The sequence below is a fragment of the Ochlerotatus camptorhynchus genome, unplaced genomic scaffold, assembly GCF_037179485.1.
Source record: "Ochlerotatus camptorhynchus isolate MF236.1 unplaced genomic scaffold, CSIRO-AGI_Acam_v1.1 ptg000002l, whole genome shotgun sequence".
NCBI classification, from domain to species: domain Eukaryota; kingdom Metazoa; phylum Arthropoda; class Insecta; order Diptera; family Culicidae; genus Ochlerotatus; species Ochlerotatus camptorhynchus.
This window is the reverse complement of record NW_027040494.1, coordinates 5273872-5291707: the sequence shown is the minus strand read 5'-3', so window position 1 is coordinate 5291707 and position 17836 is coordinate 5273872. Positions and strand designations below refer to the sequence as shown.

The 17836-nt window shown below is 40.3% G+C and overlaps 1 protein-coding gene across 1 annotated transcript in view; it reads left to right on the top strand.

Moving 5' to 3' along the window:
* Positions 1-17836, top strand: part of Cpr76Bc (Cuticular protein 76Bc) — a 61157-nt gene that overhangs the window by 27935 nt on the left and 15386 nt on the right. The window contains exon 2 of the mRNA XM_065227141.1: positions 4376-4462. Coding sequence (XP_065083213.1) covers positions 4376-4462 — 87 coding nt within the window. The remainder of the gene's footprint in view (positions 1-4375; positions 4463-17836) is intronic.

Sequence of the window (17836 nt, the reverse complement as noted above, 5' to 3'; positions counted from 1 at the left end):
AGTCGATAAATTTTCCAACCCGAAAAATTCCTAGACCGGACCGGGAATTGAACCCAGCCACCTCCAGCATGATCTTGCTTTGTAGCTGCGCCTTTACCAACTGAGCTAATGAAGGGCCCTTCAGCTCTTGATCCGTCTTAAAAATGTCCGTAGGAGATAATATCAAAAAACACGTAATCCTGCCATGAAAGTTATTTGGCGGGATTTTAAAAAACAAATTAAAAGCGATTCTCTGCCCTGAGGAACAAAACTTTTGAAAATGATGTTTCGAATTAGACCCGAGTTCTAAACCCTTTTGGAAACTCACAAAAAATTTGAAAAAAGAAACATTAAAAGCCTATTCCAGCGCTTAAAGAAGGTGGTAAAATTTTGATCAAAAATTTGGAAAAAGCTCAGAAACTTGCCAAGCAATTCGAGAGTTCCCATAATTTCAGTTTGGGTCTAACTAGTCCTATTGAGAATCAGGTTGCACGGGATTATCTGAATATTTTCTCTCGGGAAAATATTTTTGATGATTCCTGGGGGACTGATTTGGACGAAGTAAGGTCTATAACTAAAAAGTTTCAAAATATGAAAGCTCCAGGTGATGATGAAATTTTTGAAACCCTCATCAAAAATCTCCCAGAGAGTACCTTGTCTTTCTTGGTAAAATTATTTAACAGATGTTTCCATTTGGCATACTTTCCTGATAAATAGAAAAATTCAAAAGTTGTTCCGATTTCGAAGCCGGATAAAAATCCAGCTGAAGCTTCTAGCTTCCGTCCAATAAGTTTGCTTCCTTCAATAAGTAAACTTTTTGAAAAGATGATTTTAAATAGAATGATGCTTCACATCAATACGAACTCAATTTTTGCAGATGAGCAGTTTGGATTTCGCCATAGGCATTCAACTACTCATCGACCCTTAAGAGTTGCACAATTTAAATCGTTCAAACAAATATGAGGGCTGCTCAATTGAAGTTGCCCTTCTATACTTAAAAAAGCATTCGACAGTGTTTGGCGTGAAGGTTTGATTGCTTAATTGAAATAGTTTAATTTTTGACTCTAAATTCTGAAATAAGTACATAATTATTTAACTGACAGAACTCTGCAGGTGATTTATCAAAATTCCAAATCTGAACTACTACCAGTTAGAGCAGGAGTTCCTCAGGGTAGTGTTCTTGAGCCTATTTTGCATAAAATTTTTACTTCGAACTGTTTTGCCTCAGGGTTGCCACAAATCTTTGTTTGCTAATGACACAGGCATTTCTGCCAAAGGAAGAAGTCTTCGTGTTTTTTACAGCAGACTGCAGAAAAGTTTATATATTTTCTCTTCTTATTTACACAAATGGAAGATTTCTCCCAACGCTTCCAAAACTCAACTTCCAAAGCATCATTTTTTGAAATAACTTAAACCAAAAGGTCTAATGGCAGTTCTGTAACATCCGTGTTACAAACATTGTGCTGTCAAATCTAAAGCTGCACGATAATATGAATATAATTTTCACTATTTCCTAGTCAGGACCTTTATCATCAATCCCAATCACACTCCATAAAATCAAGAAATCAAGAACAATGATAACAACTGTAAAAACACGTTCTTCAACTGGAACAAACTCACCAAATCCAACCAATGCACAATGGGGAAAAATGAACGAAAAACTACATTTTATTTTGTAGTATTTCCGAAACTCGCTGAAAAAAAAATATGATTCATATCATTTCTGTTGGTAAACAACTTGCGGGATCGAATGGAAATGGTTTCATCCTGGGGAGAATACAGGAAGTGTGAGTTTTTTGCTTTTTTATTCTCAAGGGAATTTTTTTTTTAGGATGAAAAAGCAAAAAACACAAACTTCCTGTATTCTCCCCAGGATGAAACCATTTCCATTCGATCCCGCTAGTTGTTTACCTACAGAAATGATAAGAACTATATTTTTGATCCAGCGAATTTCAGTGATATACAATTAAATGTATTTTTCCGTCCATTTTTCCCCATTGTGCAATGGTTCAATGTGTGCAATGGTGCGAATTCATACATTGTGAATTCAAACCCACAATTTATACAGGGTTGTTTTGAGAAATTTGGATTCTTTATAGTATTTCTTTGAAAATTTCTCCATTCAACTTAAAAAGTTCTCTCCAAAAAACCGTGTTTATTTCAATTAATAACTGTCGTTGTAATTCCTGCGCAGTTCCACGCCAAATCACAATTCGGTTGGACTCGTCCTTTTCCGGTTTGCATGAAACTGTGCATATTTTTTTTTTATTACAGGCACAATTATTCACATTTGTGCTAAAATTTTACCATTTTGAATCTTATTTTTTTTTTTCAAAAATTCTTTAAATCGAAAAATTAATTATAGGGCTAAGGGATCTAATATCGGCCTAAGTGCCCCTAATTTAGGCCCATACATAATTTCAGCAATCGACTAAAAATTTCAATAGCCTCCAAAAATATCCATTACTACCGTACCAATAACGCGTTCATCTAGATAAAATTGATAGATAGCAGATTTTAAGCGATGGGCCCAATCTTAGGTCCATAGGCCAACATTAGAGCCATTTCCCCTATCTAGTAAAAATAAACACGGATTTTTTTTGTAATGCTCAGAAAAATTCAAAAAATGTGCTAAAATCTTATATAACAAGGGTATCTAGGTTTACCGTAACCCGTCGTTCAGGCGTATTGTGAGTGCCATGAAGTGAGGGTTCGCTTCCCGCTCCAGCCGGTGGAACTTTTCGTGCACCGTAATTTTCCCTACTGGTCTACTGGGTGTTGTGTGTTGTCCGTTGTCTAGTGTCAAGAGTTCAGTCTGTGCAACATTTGGTTGAAGACGGTGTCAATTGTCTTTTTATACTTCAAAAGATAGCATTTTTTCCAACAACGAACCAGCCCACGGCTGAAAGTCTCTCTAATAAAGAAAATAAATGCATTTTTCATAAGCTATTGACAAGGAAATTTAATCGCTATTTATTGTTTTATTTTTTATCTTGAAATTAAAAAAAATACCGTGTATATTTTTTTCTGGAAAGTTTTGGAAAAATGCATGATTTAAAATGGCTGAATTTTAGCACAAATGTGAATAATTGCCCATAACAAATAAAAATGCAAAATTTCGTGCAAATCGGAGAAGGTCAAGTTAAAATTTAATTTTTTGTTTTGCTATTTGTCCTGGAACTACTCTCTTTTGTAATAACCCACAGAAAACTAATGTAATTCTTTAAAAATCCTCAAGATATGATTCCGCTGGGAAAACGCTCACAACTCTCCTCGTGGATTTTTCAAATCTCCCTACGCACGGCCATGTTCCCTCCATCTACTGTTCGCATGTTCTCATACTGGTGTAATACTATGTGTGAACTCCCCGTTCTGTCCAAATCGTGCAGCCAATCAGTGGACATTCCCACCTCCAACGGACGACCATTTTTGGACTGGCCCCAATCGCTCATGGGGCTCCTACGGTTGCGCTTTTATTGCGTTTATCAAACTGTCAATAAATTTTGATTGCCCCCTAGCTGCACACGAGAAGGCCACAAATGTGCATTCTACGATACAATGCAATGGGTGCCTATTGGGTACCCGTACTTTGGCTGTCGATTAGAAGAAAAAGTGCCGAGCGTGGCATTTTTAGAAGTAAATTAATAAATATATGAACATGATCGTTCGCACGGACTCTGAGACACCACCGTAGCTATAGTCGTCATAGTCGTCATCGGCATGCGTGCGTAAGTTTGGATTTAATTTAATTGGATCGTGGCGTCTCGAGTGCCAATAAATCATCAATAAAATTCCTGCAGGGCTAATTTTGAAGCATGCGGTCCCACTCCCAACTTTAGAATCCGGGCCCGCAGCTTGTCATTTCCCATTCAGGGCCATTTCTCACGGACATGTCCACATAAATCACGCTCCAGGCACACACTTGCAGACTGCAGTAGCGTCTAACTTAATTAGTTTAATCTAAATGCCTTTTTTCGGCCCTTCTAAATCAAGAATCAACTCGTCTGGGCGGCCATCAGCACTTTAGAGCGGCACAACTCAAAGCCATTTTGGCGAACCAATGGCGGTAATTACAAGTCTTAGCTACCTGGTACATACAACAAACATGCCAATTGCGACAGTTCTAATGGCATAATCAGAGATCGAATCGGTTATTAGCAAGTCGTTATGAGAAATCACATTCATTACCAAGTCTGTAGGATAATTACACTTTTTCATTAGGAAAATAGCGACTGATTGTCACTTTTGTAGAGCAGAAACAGAAACACATCGAATCAAGCGATAGACGCGCATCCGGCTCGCGATGGTAGCCACACGCTTTTATTGCTATTTTGATTGTAGGTACCGGACAAATCAACGTCATGTTTTCAATCGTTTTTTTTTTTTTTGCTTACAGGCACTATTTCTCGCATACCTATCGATACTGGGACCCCCGGTGGTGAAAGCCGTCAAGGATGCACTGTATGCATATGCACCGGAATACGTAAGTAGGGCCACCACACGTTACGCAATTCAACTGTGTGGAGAGGGTCATTTCGTTATCAACACTCGTAGATCAACTGCCGCATGGGATTCACATAACCGGTGTGGTGTAACTTGGGGGGTTCATGCGGAAAATAGTAGAAGAAACAAGATAGTAGCATTACAGTTTAAGGTACAAGTGATCTATCCGTAGCGAGATATAATCACTCCTACACGTATAACAAATTTCTCTTACATCCAATGTAAGGTTGGAATTATTACATCCACTGCATATTTTTTATACAACAAATATAATGGCAGTTTTTCGCGGAATATTGTAAATTCAGCATACTTCTCATGCAATTATGTAATATAATCTTACATTTTGCGGTTCGCCATAGAGATACAATCAACTCTTCTAGCACAAAACTGACAATGAGCTCGACACTATTTCAAAATGAAGTATCTCGGATTCTATTTATCCGTTTTCTAGTGTGTTTATGCCCTTGAAAAGTTTATTTCCACAACTTTTCATTAATATGTTGGTCACGTCACCTGACAAATACCTGAAAATTGCACCATAAAATCCAGCTTTTTATTTTTTTTTTTTTTGTTATTACTTTACTTGTCTAGGCTCAATCGAATAAACTTTACAGAGCGAGTTATCCTTTCCGTTAAACATTATTACTGTCTTATATTTAAAGTTAAAAAATAAACAGTTTCGGCTTGGCAGTCTGGCAATCACTCAATCAGAACAAATTAATTTTGTAACAAATCCAACAATTTTTCCCCTGAAGAAGACCCTAATCAGAGCCGAAACGTAGGGACAAATTACAAAATTAATTTGTTCTGATTGAGTGATTGCCAGACTGCCAAGCCGAAACTGTTTATTGTAAAACCTCACAGTCGAACACTCCAACACAATTTAAAGTTAAAGAAACTGGACCGAGCGCTCGCGGTTGTCTCGAGGTTAGTGGAGATTTACAATTTTTTGGATGGGAAAGGGAAGAAGGAGGTTTGAAATGTGGTTTACGATACAACTATTTAATTAATCCTAAAGCATGAAATTATTTCCATTCATCTTGAAAACAAACATTGAAAAAAACCCCACACGTACAAAATACAAACTAAACACAAGGTTAATCAAACTTACAATCTAAGGTTAATATCCTTAAAGTAAACATATATGAGTTTCATAAACTCCAGATCGCGTCTAGCCAAAATATCCCGAACTGGAACATTAGGTTGTCTACCTCGAGCCCGAAGGGAATCATGAAAATGTGATCTGACTCCACGATACTCCGCACAAGACCAAAGGATGTGATCAGCGTCCTGGTAACCTTGTCCACATTCACAGAGATTGCTGTCTCCCAACAGCACACGGAACAAGTGAGCGTTTAGACAATAGTGATTGGACATAAGACGAGACATCACGCGTATGAAGTCTCGACCCAAGTCCAACCCTTTGAACCATGCAAACTTCGACACCTTAGAGATAATTGAATGTAGCCATCGTCCCAAGCTCCCTTCACTCCATTGATGTTGCCAGCTAACGAGCGACTGCTGACGATAAATAGAGAAAAATTCACTATAGGCGATTTGTCGATCATAAATGTCGCCTTCCATAGCGCCCACCTTCGCAAGTGAATCCGCCTTCTCATTGCCCAAAATTGAGCAATGCGAAAGGACCCACGCGAAGGTGATGATGAAAGAGTGCACGGGTAAAGCACTAAGCAGCTTTCGTATTTTCAAGAGAAAATACGAGAAGTCCTTTACCGGCCTAATAGAACGGATAGCCTCGACAGAACTGAGACTATCCGTAAAAATAAAGTAGTGGTGTGGAAGAAGTGAAGCAATAGTTTCCAAAGTGTAGTGAATTGCTGCCAGTTCAGCCACATACACAGAACAAGGAGCTTCAAGTTTTCGAGAGGCGCTATGAAATTCATTAAATACACCAAAACCAGCGGACTCCTCTATTAGAGATCCATCTGTGTAAAATGTTCTTACAGAATCAAAATGGCCAAACTTTACAGAGTATAATGAGCAATCATAGGACGATGATGCTCTGGAATTCCGTGGATTTCCTACGTCATAGATAACTCAAAATTCAATGAATTGCCGAAATCGGAGAAGACTACATGATTGGGAATATTTCTTGAAGGGCTGACATCCTGTGTTAAATATAGGTAGTACGAAGTCATAAAACATGTTTGAGGATTTAGCTCCAGAAGCTTCTCAAAGTTTTCGATCACCAGTGGGTTCATTACTTCGCAACGGGTGAGAAGCCTCAGAGATAACTCTGAAAAACGGACGGATAGTGGCAACATGCCCGCCAGCACTTCGAGACTCATAGTATGAGACGAGCGCATGCATATTAACGCGATACGATGACAACGATACTGGATCCGTTCCAGTTTGATGATATGCGTTTTAGCTGCCGACTGGAAGCAAAAACTACCGTACTCTAAAACCGATAAAATCGTTGTCCGGTACAACGTTAGAAGATCTTGCGGATGGGCTCCCCACCACTTTCCGGTAATTGATCGAAGGAAATTGATCCTTAGTTGGCATTTTCGTCTCAGATACTCAATGTGGGATCTCCAGGTGCATTTGGAATCGAAGCAGACCCCGAGATATTTAAAAGACATGGAATGAGTGATCGGTTTACCAAAAAGTTTAAGCTTCGGTTGTGCTGGGTTATGCTTCCTAGAAAAAACGACCAACTCAGTTTTCTCCGTGGAGAATTCGATACCTAGCTGAATAGCCCAAGTAGACAAATTGTCCAATTTATCCTGTAAGGGTCCTTGCAGGTCAACCTCTTTTGGCCCTGCGATAGACACTACGCCGTCATCTGCAAGTTGTCTCAACGTGCAATTATCACTAAGACAATTGTCAATTTCTCTAACGTAGAAATTGTACAAAAGGGGGCTTAAACATGAGCCTTGGGGGTACCCATGCAGCTAAATTGAAAAGCTGTAGAGTTTCCATGAGAAAAGCTCATATGTTTTTCTGACAGCAAATTGTACAAAAAATTATTCATTAATGGAGACAATCCACAAGCGTAAAGTTTCTCTGAAAGAACTTCAACGGATACTGAATCAAAAGCCCCCTTGATATCCAAGAACACAGAAGCCATTTGCTCTTTCTTAGCAAAAGCCAACTGAATTTCCGAGGAAAGCAACGTGAGACAGTCGTTCGTTCCCTTGCCCCAACGGAAACCAAATTGAGTATCTGAAAGAAGGTGGTTCGTCTCAACCCATTTGTAGAGGCGAAAAAGGATCATTTTCTCCATCAATTTCCGAATGCACGACAGCATCGCGATGGGCCGATACGAATTGTGATCCGACGCGGGTTTATCAGGCTTTTTAATAGCTATCACCCTCACTCGTCTCCAATCGTCGGGAACAATATTGAGCTCCAAGAACTGATTGTTCTGCAAGTTCAACATGCGCCTCTTAGCGACGTCTGGGAGGTTTTTCAGCAAGTTGAACTTGATTCTATCAGATCCCGAGGCAGAATTGCCACACGAAAGGAGCGCGAGTGAGAGCTCCAGCATTGAAAAAGGCTGGCTGATTTCGGCTACCGAATTCTCGGTTTCGCGAGGAATCAACTGCGACGGCACGGAATCCGGAAACACTTTTCGCGCGAATTTAAGAATCCATCGATCCGAGCATTCCTCGCTTTCGTTGTTAGTAGACCGGTTACGCATACGCGCCGTACTCCAAAGCGTATTCATAGACGTTTCGCGCGACAATCCGTCTACAAACTGCCGCCAGTAACCGTTTTTTCACCTTAATGAAGCTCTTAAGTTCGCGTTCAAGAGATGTGTATGCGTCGAAAAAAGTTTAAACGCGTCGGACTTTTTACGGTAAACCTCCGTGCATTGTTGATCCCACCAGAGCCAGATGGTGTTTTCTTACGAATAGACGATCGCGGCACCGGTCGTTTTTGAGCTTGAAGTGCGCTGTCGACGATGAGATTAGAGAGGAAATTATATTCCTCCAACGGCGGAAGCTCTTCCACTGACGATACTGTATCGTCTATCGCGGATTGGAACTTAGTCCAATCAATGTTACGGGTTAGATCATACGCGACGTTAACGGATTCTGACGAGTTGAACCCACTGGCAATCGAAATTTTGATCGGCAGATGATCACTACCGTGCGGATCCTGGATAACATGCCAAGTGCAATCTAACGATAGTGAATTAGTGCAAAAGGTGAGGTCTAATCTGCTACCATTCGAGGATGGACCAGCCAAACGTGTTACTTCTCCATTGTTAAGTATTGTCATGTTGAAGTTGTCGCAGAGATCATAAATCAAAGTAGAACGGTTATCATCGTACAGCTCCCCCCAGCCTGTACCGTGGGAGTTAAAATCTCCCATGATCAACCATGGAGCGGGAAGTACCGCACATATGTCGAAAAGTTGTTTGAGATTAACAGAGACTCTAGGAGCAATATATACAGAAGCAATACAAAGGCTCTTACCTTTAATGGTAGCCTGACATGCGACAACTTCAATACCGGGGAATTCGGGAAGATTCACTCTATAGAAGGAATGGCACTTTTTGATCCCCAAAAGTACCCCTCCTCCACGTGAATCCTCACGATCCAATCGAATAATGTTAAAATCAAAAAAAGGGAGATCAATTTCTGAAGAGAGCCATGTTTCACAGAGGGCAAATGCATCGCAATTATTGTTATGGACTAAATACTTGAACGAATCTAATTTCGGAATAAGACTTCGACAATTCCACTGTAGAACAGTGATCAAATCCCCGACCTCGTTTTGAAAATTATCCATCGAAGGAGATGATAGCTGCAAGAAGGGGTCATTTTGAAGTCAGTTGCTTCAAGAAGGATTTCACAGTGGGAAGCAATGTGAGGACAATGCTTTTCAGAGGATCAGAAATGTTGAGGTATTTGAGAATACCGTCCACAATGTCATCAAATGAGAACAACCCAGATGAAGAAGGGGTTTCTGTTCTTAAAATTAGGGCATCAGGGGTTTTGGATGTCCCCGGAAGAGGTGGAAAATCTTGGGTATAGTTAGTTCTGCGGAATCCAGGAGGAGTAGAAGTCTCCTTTTTTCCACCACTCCTTGATTTGGGCAAGCTGATTTGGGGTCCTTTATTTGCAACAATCCGCGAACGGATGCGCTTTCGTTTCCGTGCAGAACCTTCCGGAAAACTGAAAGAAGTTCCCTCCTCAGCCAAGTCAGAGTCAGTCTCGTCATCTGACAAAAGAGAAAAGGGATTTTTGTCATTGTTCGATGGCGTGGCTGTCTTAAGCATTTCTGCAAAAGACCGCCTGGAACGTTCCTTAAGGGAGCGTTTCATTTTGTCCCCGAGCTGTTTGTACGGCGGGCACGACGAGAGAGCATGAGGAGGAGTTCCGTCGCAGTACACGCATTTTGGTGCAGTAGCTGCGCAGGCGCCATCCTCATGCTTCTCCCCGCATGTGGAGCAGCGTGCCTTGTTGCCGCAGTGGGAGGCCGTATGTCCCAACCGCTTACAATTCTGGCAGTTCATGACCCGAGGTACAAACAACTGCACAGGAAGACGAAGTTTTCCCAGCTCGATGTATTGAGGAAGGGCAGATCCAGAAAAGGTCACCCGAAACGAGTCTGTGGGGGTAAAACTCTTTTTACCCTCGCTGAGCGATACTGACTTCATTCTATGAACGGCCAGTATCTTTACCGGAGGAAGCAAGGGGTTCTTGAATCGGCCAACCGCTTGCTTCTCCAGTATCTCGGGGTTCAGGCTCGCCTCAGTGACCACGCCTTCGATCTCCACATCAGAAGCTGGAATGTACACCCTATATTCCAGTGTGAAAAACTGGGAAACAGCAATTTCATTGGCCTGTTTCAGGTTACTGACGGTCACACGAAGTTTGTTGTGCCTAACCTTCGTTATTTCGGTCACGGCAGAGAATCGCTTTGTCAGATCATCAGATATTTGAACAACATTCAAGGGTTTGTTTTTGGGCTGAAAATAGACAACCCATGGGCCAGTCGAGTCATTCGGGTAGGGCCGAAATCTGGAGCTTTTCTCAGCCTGCCCATTGACAGACTGAGACGACGAACCAGGGACGACATCATCATTTTTCTGAGATGAATGGTCATCCATGTCGTCTTCTGAGGCGTTTACACAGATGGCTGGAAGGGACGCGCTGCGTGGATGACCTTCGTTGTGGTGCACTTGGTCGAGGCTCGGTACTCAGCGTACACAGGCGCACGATGATTGATGAACGATGTAGATGTAGAAAGGGGTGCTCACACTCGCTGATGATGAAACGTGAGTGGGTATGCGTGAGCGCGTATGCGTGACCACGCAATGATGATGCCCAAATTTGTTTGCGAATTTCCAATAGCACGGATTAATCTTTCCGAAAATGACACATTCTACTAAAAAAAACTCACTTTTTTATCAATTTACCGGGAACTATGCCAGGAGTCACTTAGTGAGAAAAAAAACTGATAATTTATATCAAGCGAATACCGAGAAAACTTCCAAAACAACGGAGCGCGAAACAAGTCGACCGTACTTCTTGCTAGGACGCAGTGAGATGATCCAGCTTTTTATATTTTAATATAATTTTCCAAGAGCCAGTACACTTTCGGTAGTGCAACTTAAAATCTGACTATATAGCATTCTACTAGATATTATTATTATCTTTTAGAAAAAAAAATATGCAAAGAAATTTCAATCAAAGTTTTACTTTGCTATAAGCGACTCGACAAAAATTGAAAATCTAAACAATAAATTATTAATCGTACCAACCACCATGTGAACAAGACCAAATGAACAATAAAAAAGTGGTGATCACGAAAAAATCCGGAAACGAAAATCTTGTTGAGGTTGAAAAATGCATTTAATTTTTCATACTAGGTATTATGCTTGTTGTAAGACCATTTTTTCAGTCTTCCTTCTTATCATAGACCATTGCTCGAACTTTTCTTCGTACACGGCCCATCGTCTTTTGCACGAGCCCACTTGACTATAGTGGATTGCAGTTCCACCCTTTTTCTTCACTATGTGCTTTATAATTGACCATTATTCCTCAATTGACCTTAGTTCCGGAGTATTGACTGGATTCATCTCCTTGGGAGTTACAGCCATTTTTGCTGTATCACTGTTTGGTGGAATTTGAGTAGTGACAGCTTGCCAACTCCGGCCAGAATAGGCAATACACCTCATGCTGCTCCATAAACGGCAGTAGTCTTTACCGTATGCACTCCTCCAGGTAAATTTGTTGGTTCATATGGTCCCAGAAATAACGAAAGTTTCGCTTTTCAGCCCACAACTGCAGATTACATGCCAGACAAGATACTTTTGGGGAATTTTGACTTCTTTTTGATTGTACATGCCATGCCAATTGAAAGCCCGGAAGAATTTCCGGGGCACTCTTCCAGTTAACCGAGGTATAAAATTCCTGCCCAGGAATTTGATCAAAAACTGCAAGAAGCGGATAGACCGGGATTTTCTTTTCAAACTAACATGATCGTATCGCGGTCAGAGACGTTAAAAGACACGCGCAAAGAAAATTTATGGCAATGTCACTGGCAACCATGTTTCTTTGAGGGGCTTCAAATGAATTTTATAAAGTGCTGCAATGCTGTTGAGAAAATTTGAACGTTCGACCGGAACTGAATAAAAATGAAGTGCGTGCAACATTTTGCAAAAATAAAGCAAAGACGAGAGATTACAGTCGCTCCATGACAGTATAAATTTTGTAATATTTTACTGTTTTGGTTACAGCGCAATCATTTGTATTACCATAAAACTTAATAAAACATCACAATTCAATATTGTTTTTTCTCACTGACAAATAGTGTATTTAATTGAATCAACAATAAATAAATAAATAAATAAATAACAGATATCAAATATTTCGTGAAAATAATTCAACACTTTTCTCATCATTGAGAAAAATACTGGTGAATTGAGCGAACAGTAATGTTTATTTACTTTGCTCGTTTGGTTCAGCGTTTGACGGTTCATTTGGTTCTTCTTGCTTCAGTCTATGCGTGTCTGTATTCAACGTTTCTGGTTGCGATGTGCTTGCTCCGGTGAAGCCATGATGTAAAAAACTGAATTTATCCCAACAACCAATACCTACTGTGATTCTATACACTCTTAGCTTGATTTAGTGAAATATTGAAAAAAAATTACTCAAAAAATGCCTTAATGGCAGCATTTTAATTGTGTTCAACCTTATTTTTCGGGTTCAACCTGTGTTCCTTTTCAAAAAGATAAAAACATCAGGTTGAAAATTACCGATGATATTACAAAAAATAGTTAAATTTGTTACCATTCATAAATGACGTAGCATATGTTTGACCAATTTTGGATCCCCCCTCCCCCTTCGTAGCGTATTTTTCAATAGTTAATACATGGCCGGTCACAACTTCTGAAAACCCGCATCCTCCACGCTATGTCATTTATGGATCGTCCCAAAGAGTTAGACACCAATAGCAAAATGCCTTAGGATAAGTGAGCATATGCACCAGTTATTTTACAATCAAATATACGCAATGGTACCAGTTTTTGACCCTACCCATATTAATCACATTTTTTTTTTAATACTTTATTAAGGAGATTTTTAGCCACGGGCTAGTTCATCTTCGAATCATATAGGCCATGACTGGTTTATACCACAACTGGAGCAAATTTTAAGTAACTGGTGCACCTCCGCTACGCGAATGAGAAGGGGCTTCAAAAACTCCATAAATAATGCAATACTAGTAACCGGTTCAAACCACCGTTAGCTCACTACTTAACTAGCCTATTGGTCCCAAGCAAACGATTAACGTACCCCATTCTAGTCGAAATTTTAGTACTACACTATGTTTGTTTTGATTAGCTATGAAAGTTTGACAGATAAAATGATGGGTTCGTGGATTTTCCTATTTTTCGAGGGGTGCATCGATTAGCTTGGGACCGAAGAGAGTACCAGAGCTGAGCCAAAAAGTTGAGCACGTTTCTTCGGGATCTTCTGGTCTTAGAGCTATCTCTACACTCTTAGCAAAACTGATGTAAGTTTAGGTGCTCTGAGAGTGACATATACGAGCGTCAATTTTGACATAAAATTGAGTCATAATAGACGCGAAATTCTGCTCAATCAAACGTACTTTCGAACTTTTCAGTCTCGGAGCACTTAATTTTACATGACATGTTTGTTTACGTCTCATCCTTTATGTCAAAGATGGATTCCGTCACGTGTAAGATTAGGTATTTCTAAGTGTGTATAGTACTAGCATAGAGGTAACCCTAATAAAAATAACCATAAAAGAGAGCTTAATGACGTGTTCGGGGTATCATCCAAACCATTTGTGGGATAGTTTATCCATCCGGGATACAGTTCGTTTAACATATTTGTTATTAGGAAACTCTAAGATCAGAAGGTCCCGAAAAAACGTACTCAACTTGTTGGCTCAGCTCTGGTACTCTCTTCGGTCCCAACCTAATCGATGCATCCCTTTGCTTATATTTTCTTCGATGAACGTAGAATTCGGTAAAACGGACAGCTGAGCGTAACATGGATGATTTTGTAGTGTGAATATTCCTCACTTATGGTCACGCAAATATTGTAAAATTGCGGAGGCCAATTCAACTGAGTCAAAATATCTTTCTCGGCTATTTCTAGACCAACAATTGAAATAGGCGGAACAACCAAACGTAAACAATGGCTTTAATCGCAAATTTCTCGAGAATCAAAACACATCCACGCAATCTAACACCACCATCTGATAGAGCAAACTTCCTTTATCGAATGTTCTTGTTAATTTGCATGGGTGTATTTTGATTCTCCAGAAATTTGTGAATAAAGCTATTGTTTACGTTTGGTTGTTCCACCTATTTCAATTGTTGGTCTAGATTTAAATCGTTAGCTTTCGGTTCTTACACATTCAATCGGGTTCTCCCTCGGTAGAGAAATTGTTCGGCTGCCTTTCAGCCCTTCAATCCTTCTACTGCTATCAGTTCCGAGTCTACACGCAGAGTCACTTGGTTGGAATAATTTACACTGGGGGTTATTCCGAGAGTCGAAGTGAGTTTTGTCACTAGTAAAGTGAGAAAAGTCACGTCGTTGTGACGTGACTCTCCATTTGATTTGCACAGAGACGTGACTTTTCTCTCTTCACTAGTGACAAAAGTCACTTCGACTCTCGGAATAACCCCTACTCGCTCGGCAATCTGTTTGAGGATGGCTATTTTGTTTCTGCTCTGCTCGCGCGAGTGAATGGATTTTCCATGCTTGGTTGGAGCAGACATTATTTTGTTGTAAACTCAGCATCCATGTGATGAGGTCAACAGTTTGATGATTATGGGCCATCCATGTACGTGATGCTCTTTTGAGATCTGTAACAAGCAATGCATACGCAGTCACTTACTCAGTTTACGGCAAGGTACTGCATTCTGGGCGATTGTTTAAGCTCGCCTTGATCAGGGACCATTTAGATAATAATTTATCAGTTGTGGCACCACCGCACATCGGTTCCTATCTCAAGGTAAGGCAGCCATAAATATAATTTATGGGAATTTCGAACAACGCATAATGAGTGAATTCTGTGGCACTGAACCCAAATTTCATAATAAAAAAAAAACACTCAATTAAAGCCTTGAAGTGATAACCGTCTTTTTTTTTTTGATCCACTGCAAAAGAAAAAAAAAGTGGCTCCGGTGGTTTAGCGGTAATTGGTTACCTCTCACTCCAAAAGGCTTGGGTTCAATCCCAGTCAGCGCCGTCGGGATTTTCTGAGGCATGAAATCTCTGATCACGCATTCCTTCGGAAGCTAAGTGACGCCGTTGGTCCCCGGTTCATGGGGGGTCGATAGGTAGGGTCTAGGTGTGGGAGCTGCCTCCCTGGCATTAGTAGTTTTGGTACTCAGATCGGAAAACAAGATCGACGGAAAACAAATTAAGGGAAAAAAATAACAAATCCGTATAATTAAGCCACTAATCGAAGACTTATGAGCATTTCCAGCCTAAAACGCAAACCGGTTGGACATGAGTGTTTCCGATTTAAACGAAACATTACTCATGTGTTTGCTGCTACCAATGGTTATTGGCCAGATATCCGGAATTCCGTTAAATATCCGGACGAAATTCAATTGCAAAATAATTTTCTTGTCGGGCAGGGTCTGGATGACAATTTCTTGATTTTTTAGAATCGAAATATAGGAATACAAATTTCAAGAAGGTGATTTCAAAATGTGCAATATAGGGAAAAACAGTTTAAAATGTACCCATTTGAGTAAAATGGCCTAACACAGGTTTTTATTGCTTTCCCATTCCTAATCGTAGGTCTTAATGGATATCGATTTTTCGGTTTGAATATTATTTTCACAAACGCACCGTGGATGGTTTTCCCATATAGGGGAAGTATCTATGGCAAATTTATGGAAATGTATTTAATGGAAACAAATAATCTAATACTGTTCGATCACGGACACGGGAACGGCGATAATTTTTTCAAGGTGAACACGCAAAAAACCCGTTTCGATATTCGTGATCAAAAACTCACGATAATCTGGACCACTAGTTCTTTCGAATTCATGACTTAAAGCATGGCCCACTAGTAATGGAACAACTTCATTTGGGTCTATTTTGGATTTGAATTAACGGATTTGAAAACGGTTTTCACTCAAGTGAAATGAATTATTCGTCATGGTTTCGAAGGAATTCTTAATACGACCCATCAAGCGGCGCACAACGGTCTCGTCCACTCTTTTGGCGATTGTATCCCACCTATTTTTTCATCTGAGCTGCCTTTATGATGATTGTACTTCTTACCTTCAGTTTCCTCTTCATAATTTTCCAGTAGGTTTTAATATGCCTGAACTGGGGACAATTGTAAAAATTGAGGGTTTTAGGAACAAACTGAACTCCGTTTCCATTGTACTATTGTTATACTTACCAGCTATAGTGACAACTAGCAAGATCCGGCAAAAATTTCACCGAACCATCATGTGACTGAATGAATCAAATCTGGAGACATTTGGTTTTGTAAACCTCCGAGTTCATCATTTTCTCAGTCACGAAAACCTTTGTCTTCTGGCCGTAGCTGCAAATTCCCTGCCAGACCAAGAATTTGCGTGTGAATTTATCCGCAATAACAAATTTAAATCTGCCATGGACCTCCAGCCTCCTCCAGCCTTCACCTTGTCAAATTTTGGTCCTGGAAGCTGTCCGAAGACGGCCTTTTCATGGGTTTCATCATCCATATGTATGCAGCAACCAGACTTGGTATGCAGGTTGTCATACAGCTTTTGAACACGGGTTCTAGCTACGGTATTCTGCTTGAGTAACCAATTTGGTTGCCTACTGGCGTGGTATGCCTGTAAGCCTTCGCGGTAGAAAATCACTGCACTGTGCTATGGGCGGCATCATACTTTTTACTCAAATTGCGTTCGAACATACCTGGGTTGCTTCTGATGGACCTCACGAGCTTTCCATGGAGCTGACGGTTGACAGTTCCACTCCGGCGTTTACTTTGAGGCTTCCGATTCGTCGTCATGGTTTCCCTGTACGTTTTGGGCACGCTTCATACGGTGTTTCTAGGAAAATTCAACACTTTAGCCAGCTTGGACGCGGACCACGATGGATTTTCCAGGTGACTGTGCACGATTTTTTTTCTACGCTCTTCTTGCATGGGGACTGTCTTCAAAACAAGAGCGTTTCATGAACTGAAAAAATATACTGTTATTGTTATTGTTGTTGTCAACAAATAGACGTCAAAAGTTTCCGAAATCGTCCACTAGTGGCGCTGTAATAAGCAAAAAAGTGAAAAAAATTGATACGAATAATATAATGAACTACGGTAAATTGCAGTTATGGATCGCTTTTTGGAGCTTATTCCATTACTTTTTAATTAGAAAGTAAACATTAAGTCCAATCGAATTTTCAGTGAATCTATTTTAAAAACAGATCGAATAATACTAGTACTACTAGCCATACTCCGTGTTTTCACCTGAGAGCGCACATTGGTGCACCTTCAGTGAAAATACGGAGTGTGGCTCTTCGGTGCGAAAATATGAATAAATCTAGTTTAAGATGGATTTACTGAAAATTCGATTGAACTTAAGTCAGCTTTCTACATTAAAAAGTAATGAACTATGCTCCAAAGAGCAATCCATCAGTGCTATCTTAGCTGTAGACACAGGTAGCTGTGTGTTTTTTCGGTTCGGATCACTCGATAGCCTGTTATTCGTTATCGGCTATTCTGCCCATAAAGCATAACTGTCCCATATGAATAGGAAATCAAGCAAAGATGAAACAATTATGCTTTTATGGGCAGTATTGTTGGAGTGCTTGCTCATTGTGTGAAGTTCGTTTCCTTCTGTCGTTGCCTCGTTGGAATCAAACAACTCGAGATGTCGTTGTAAATAAAC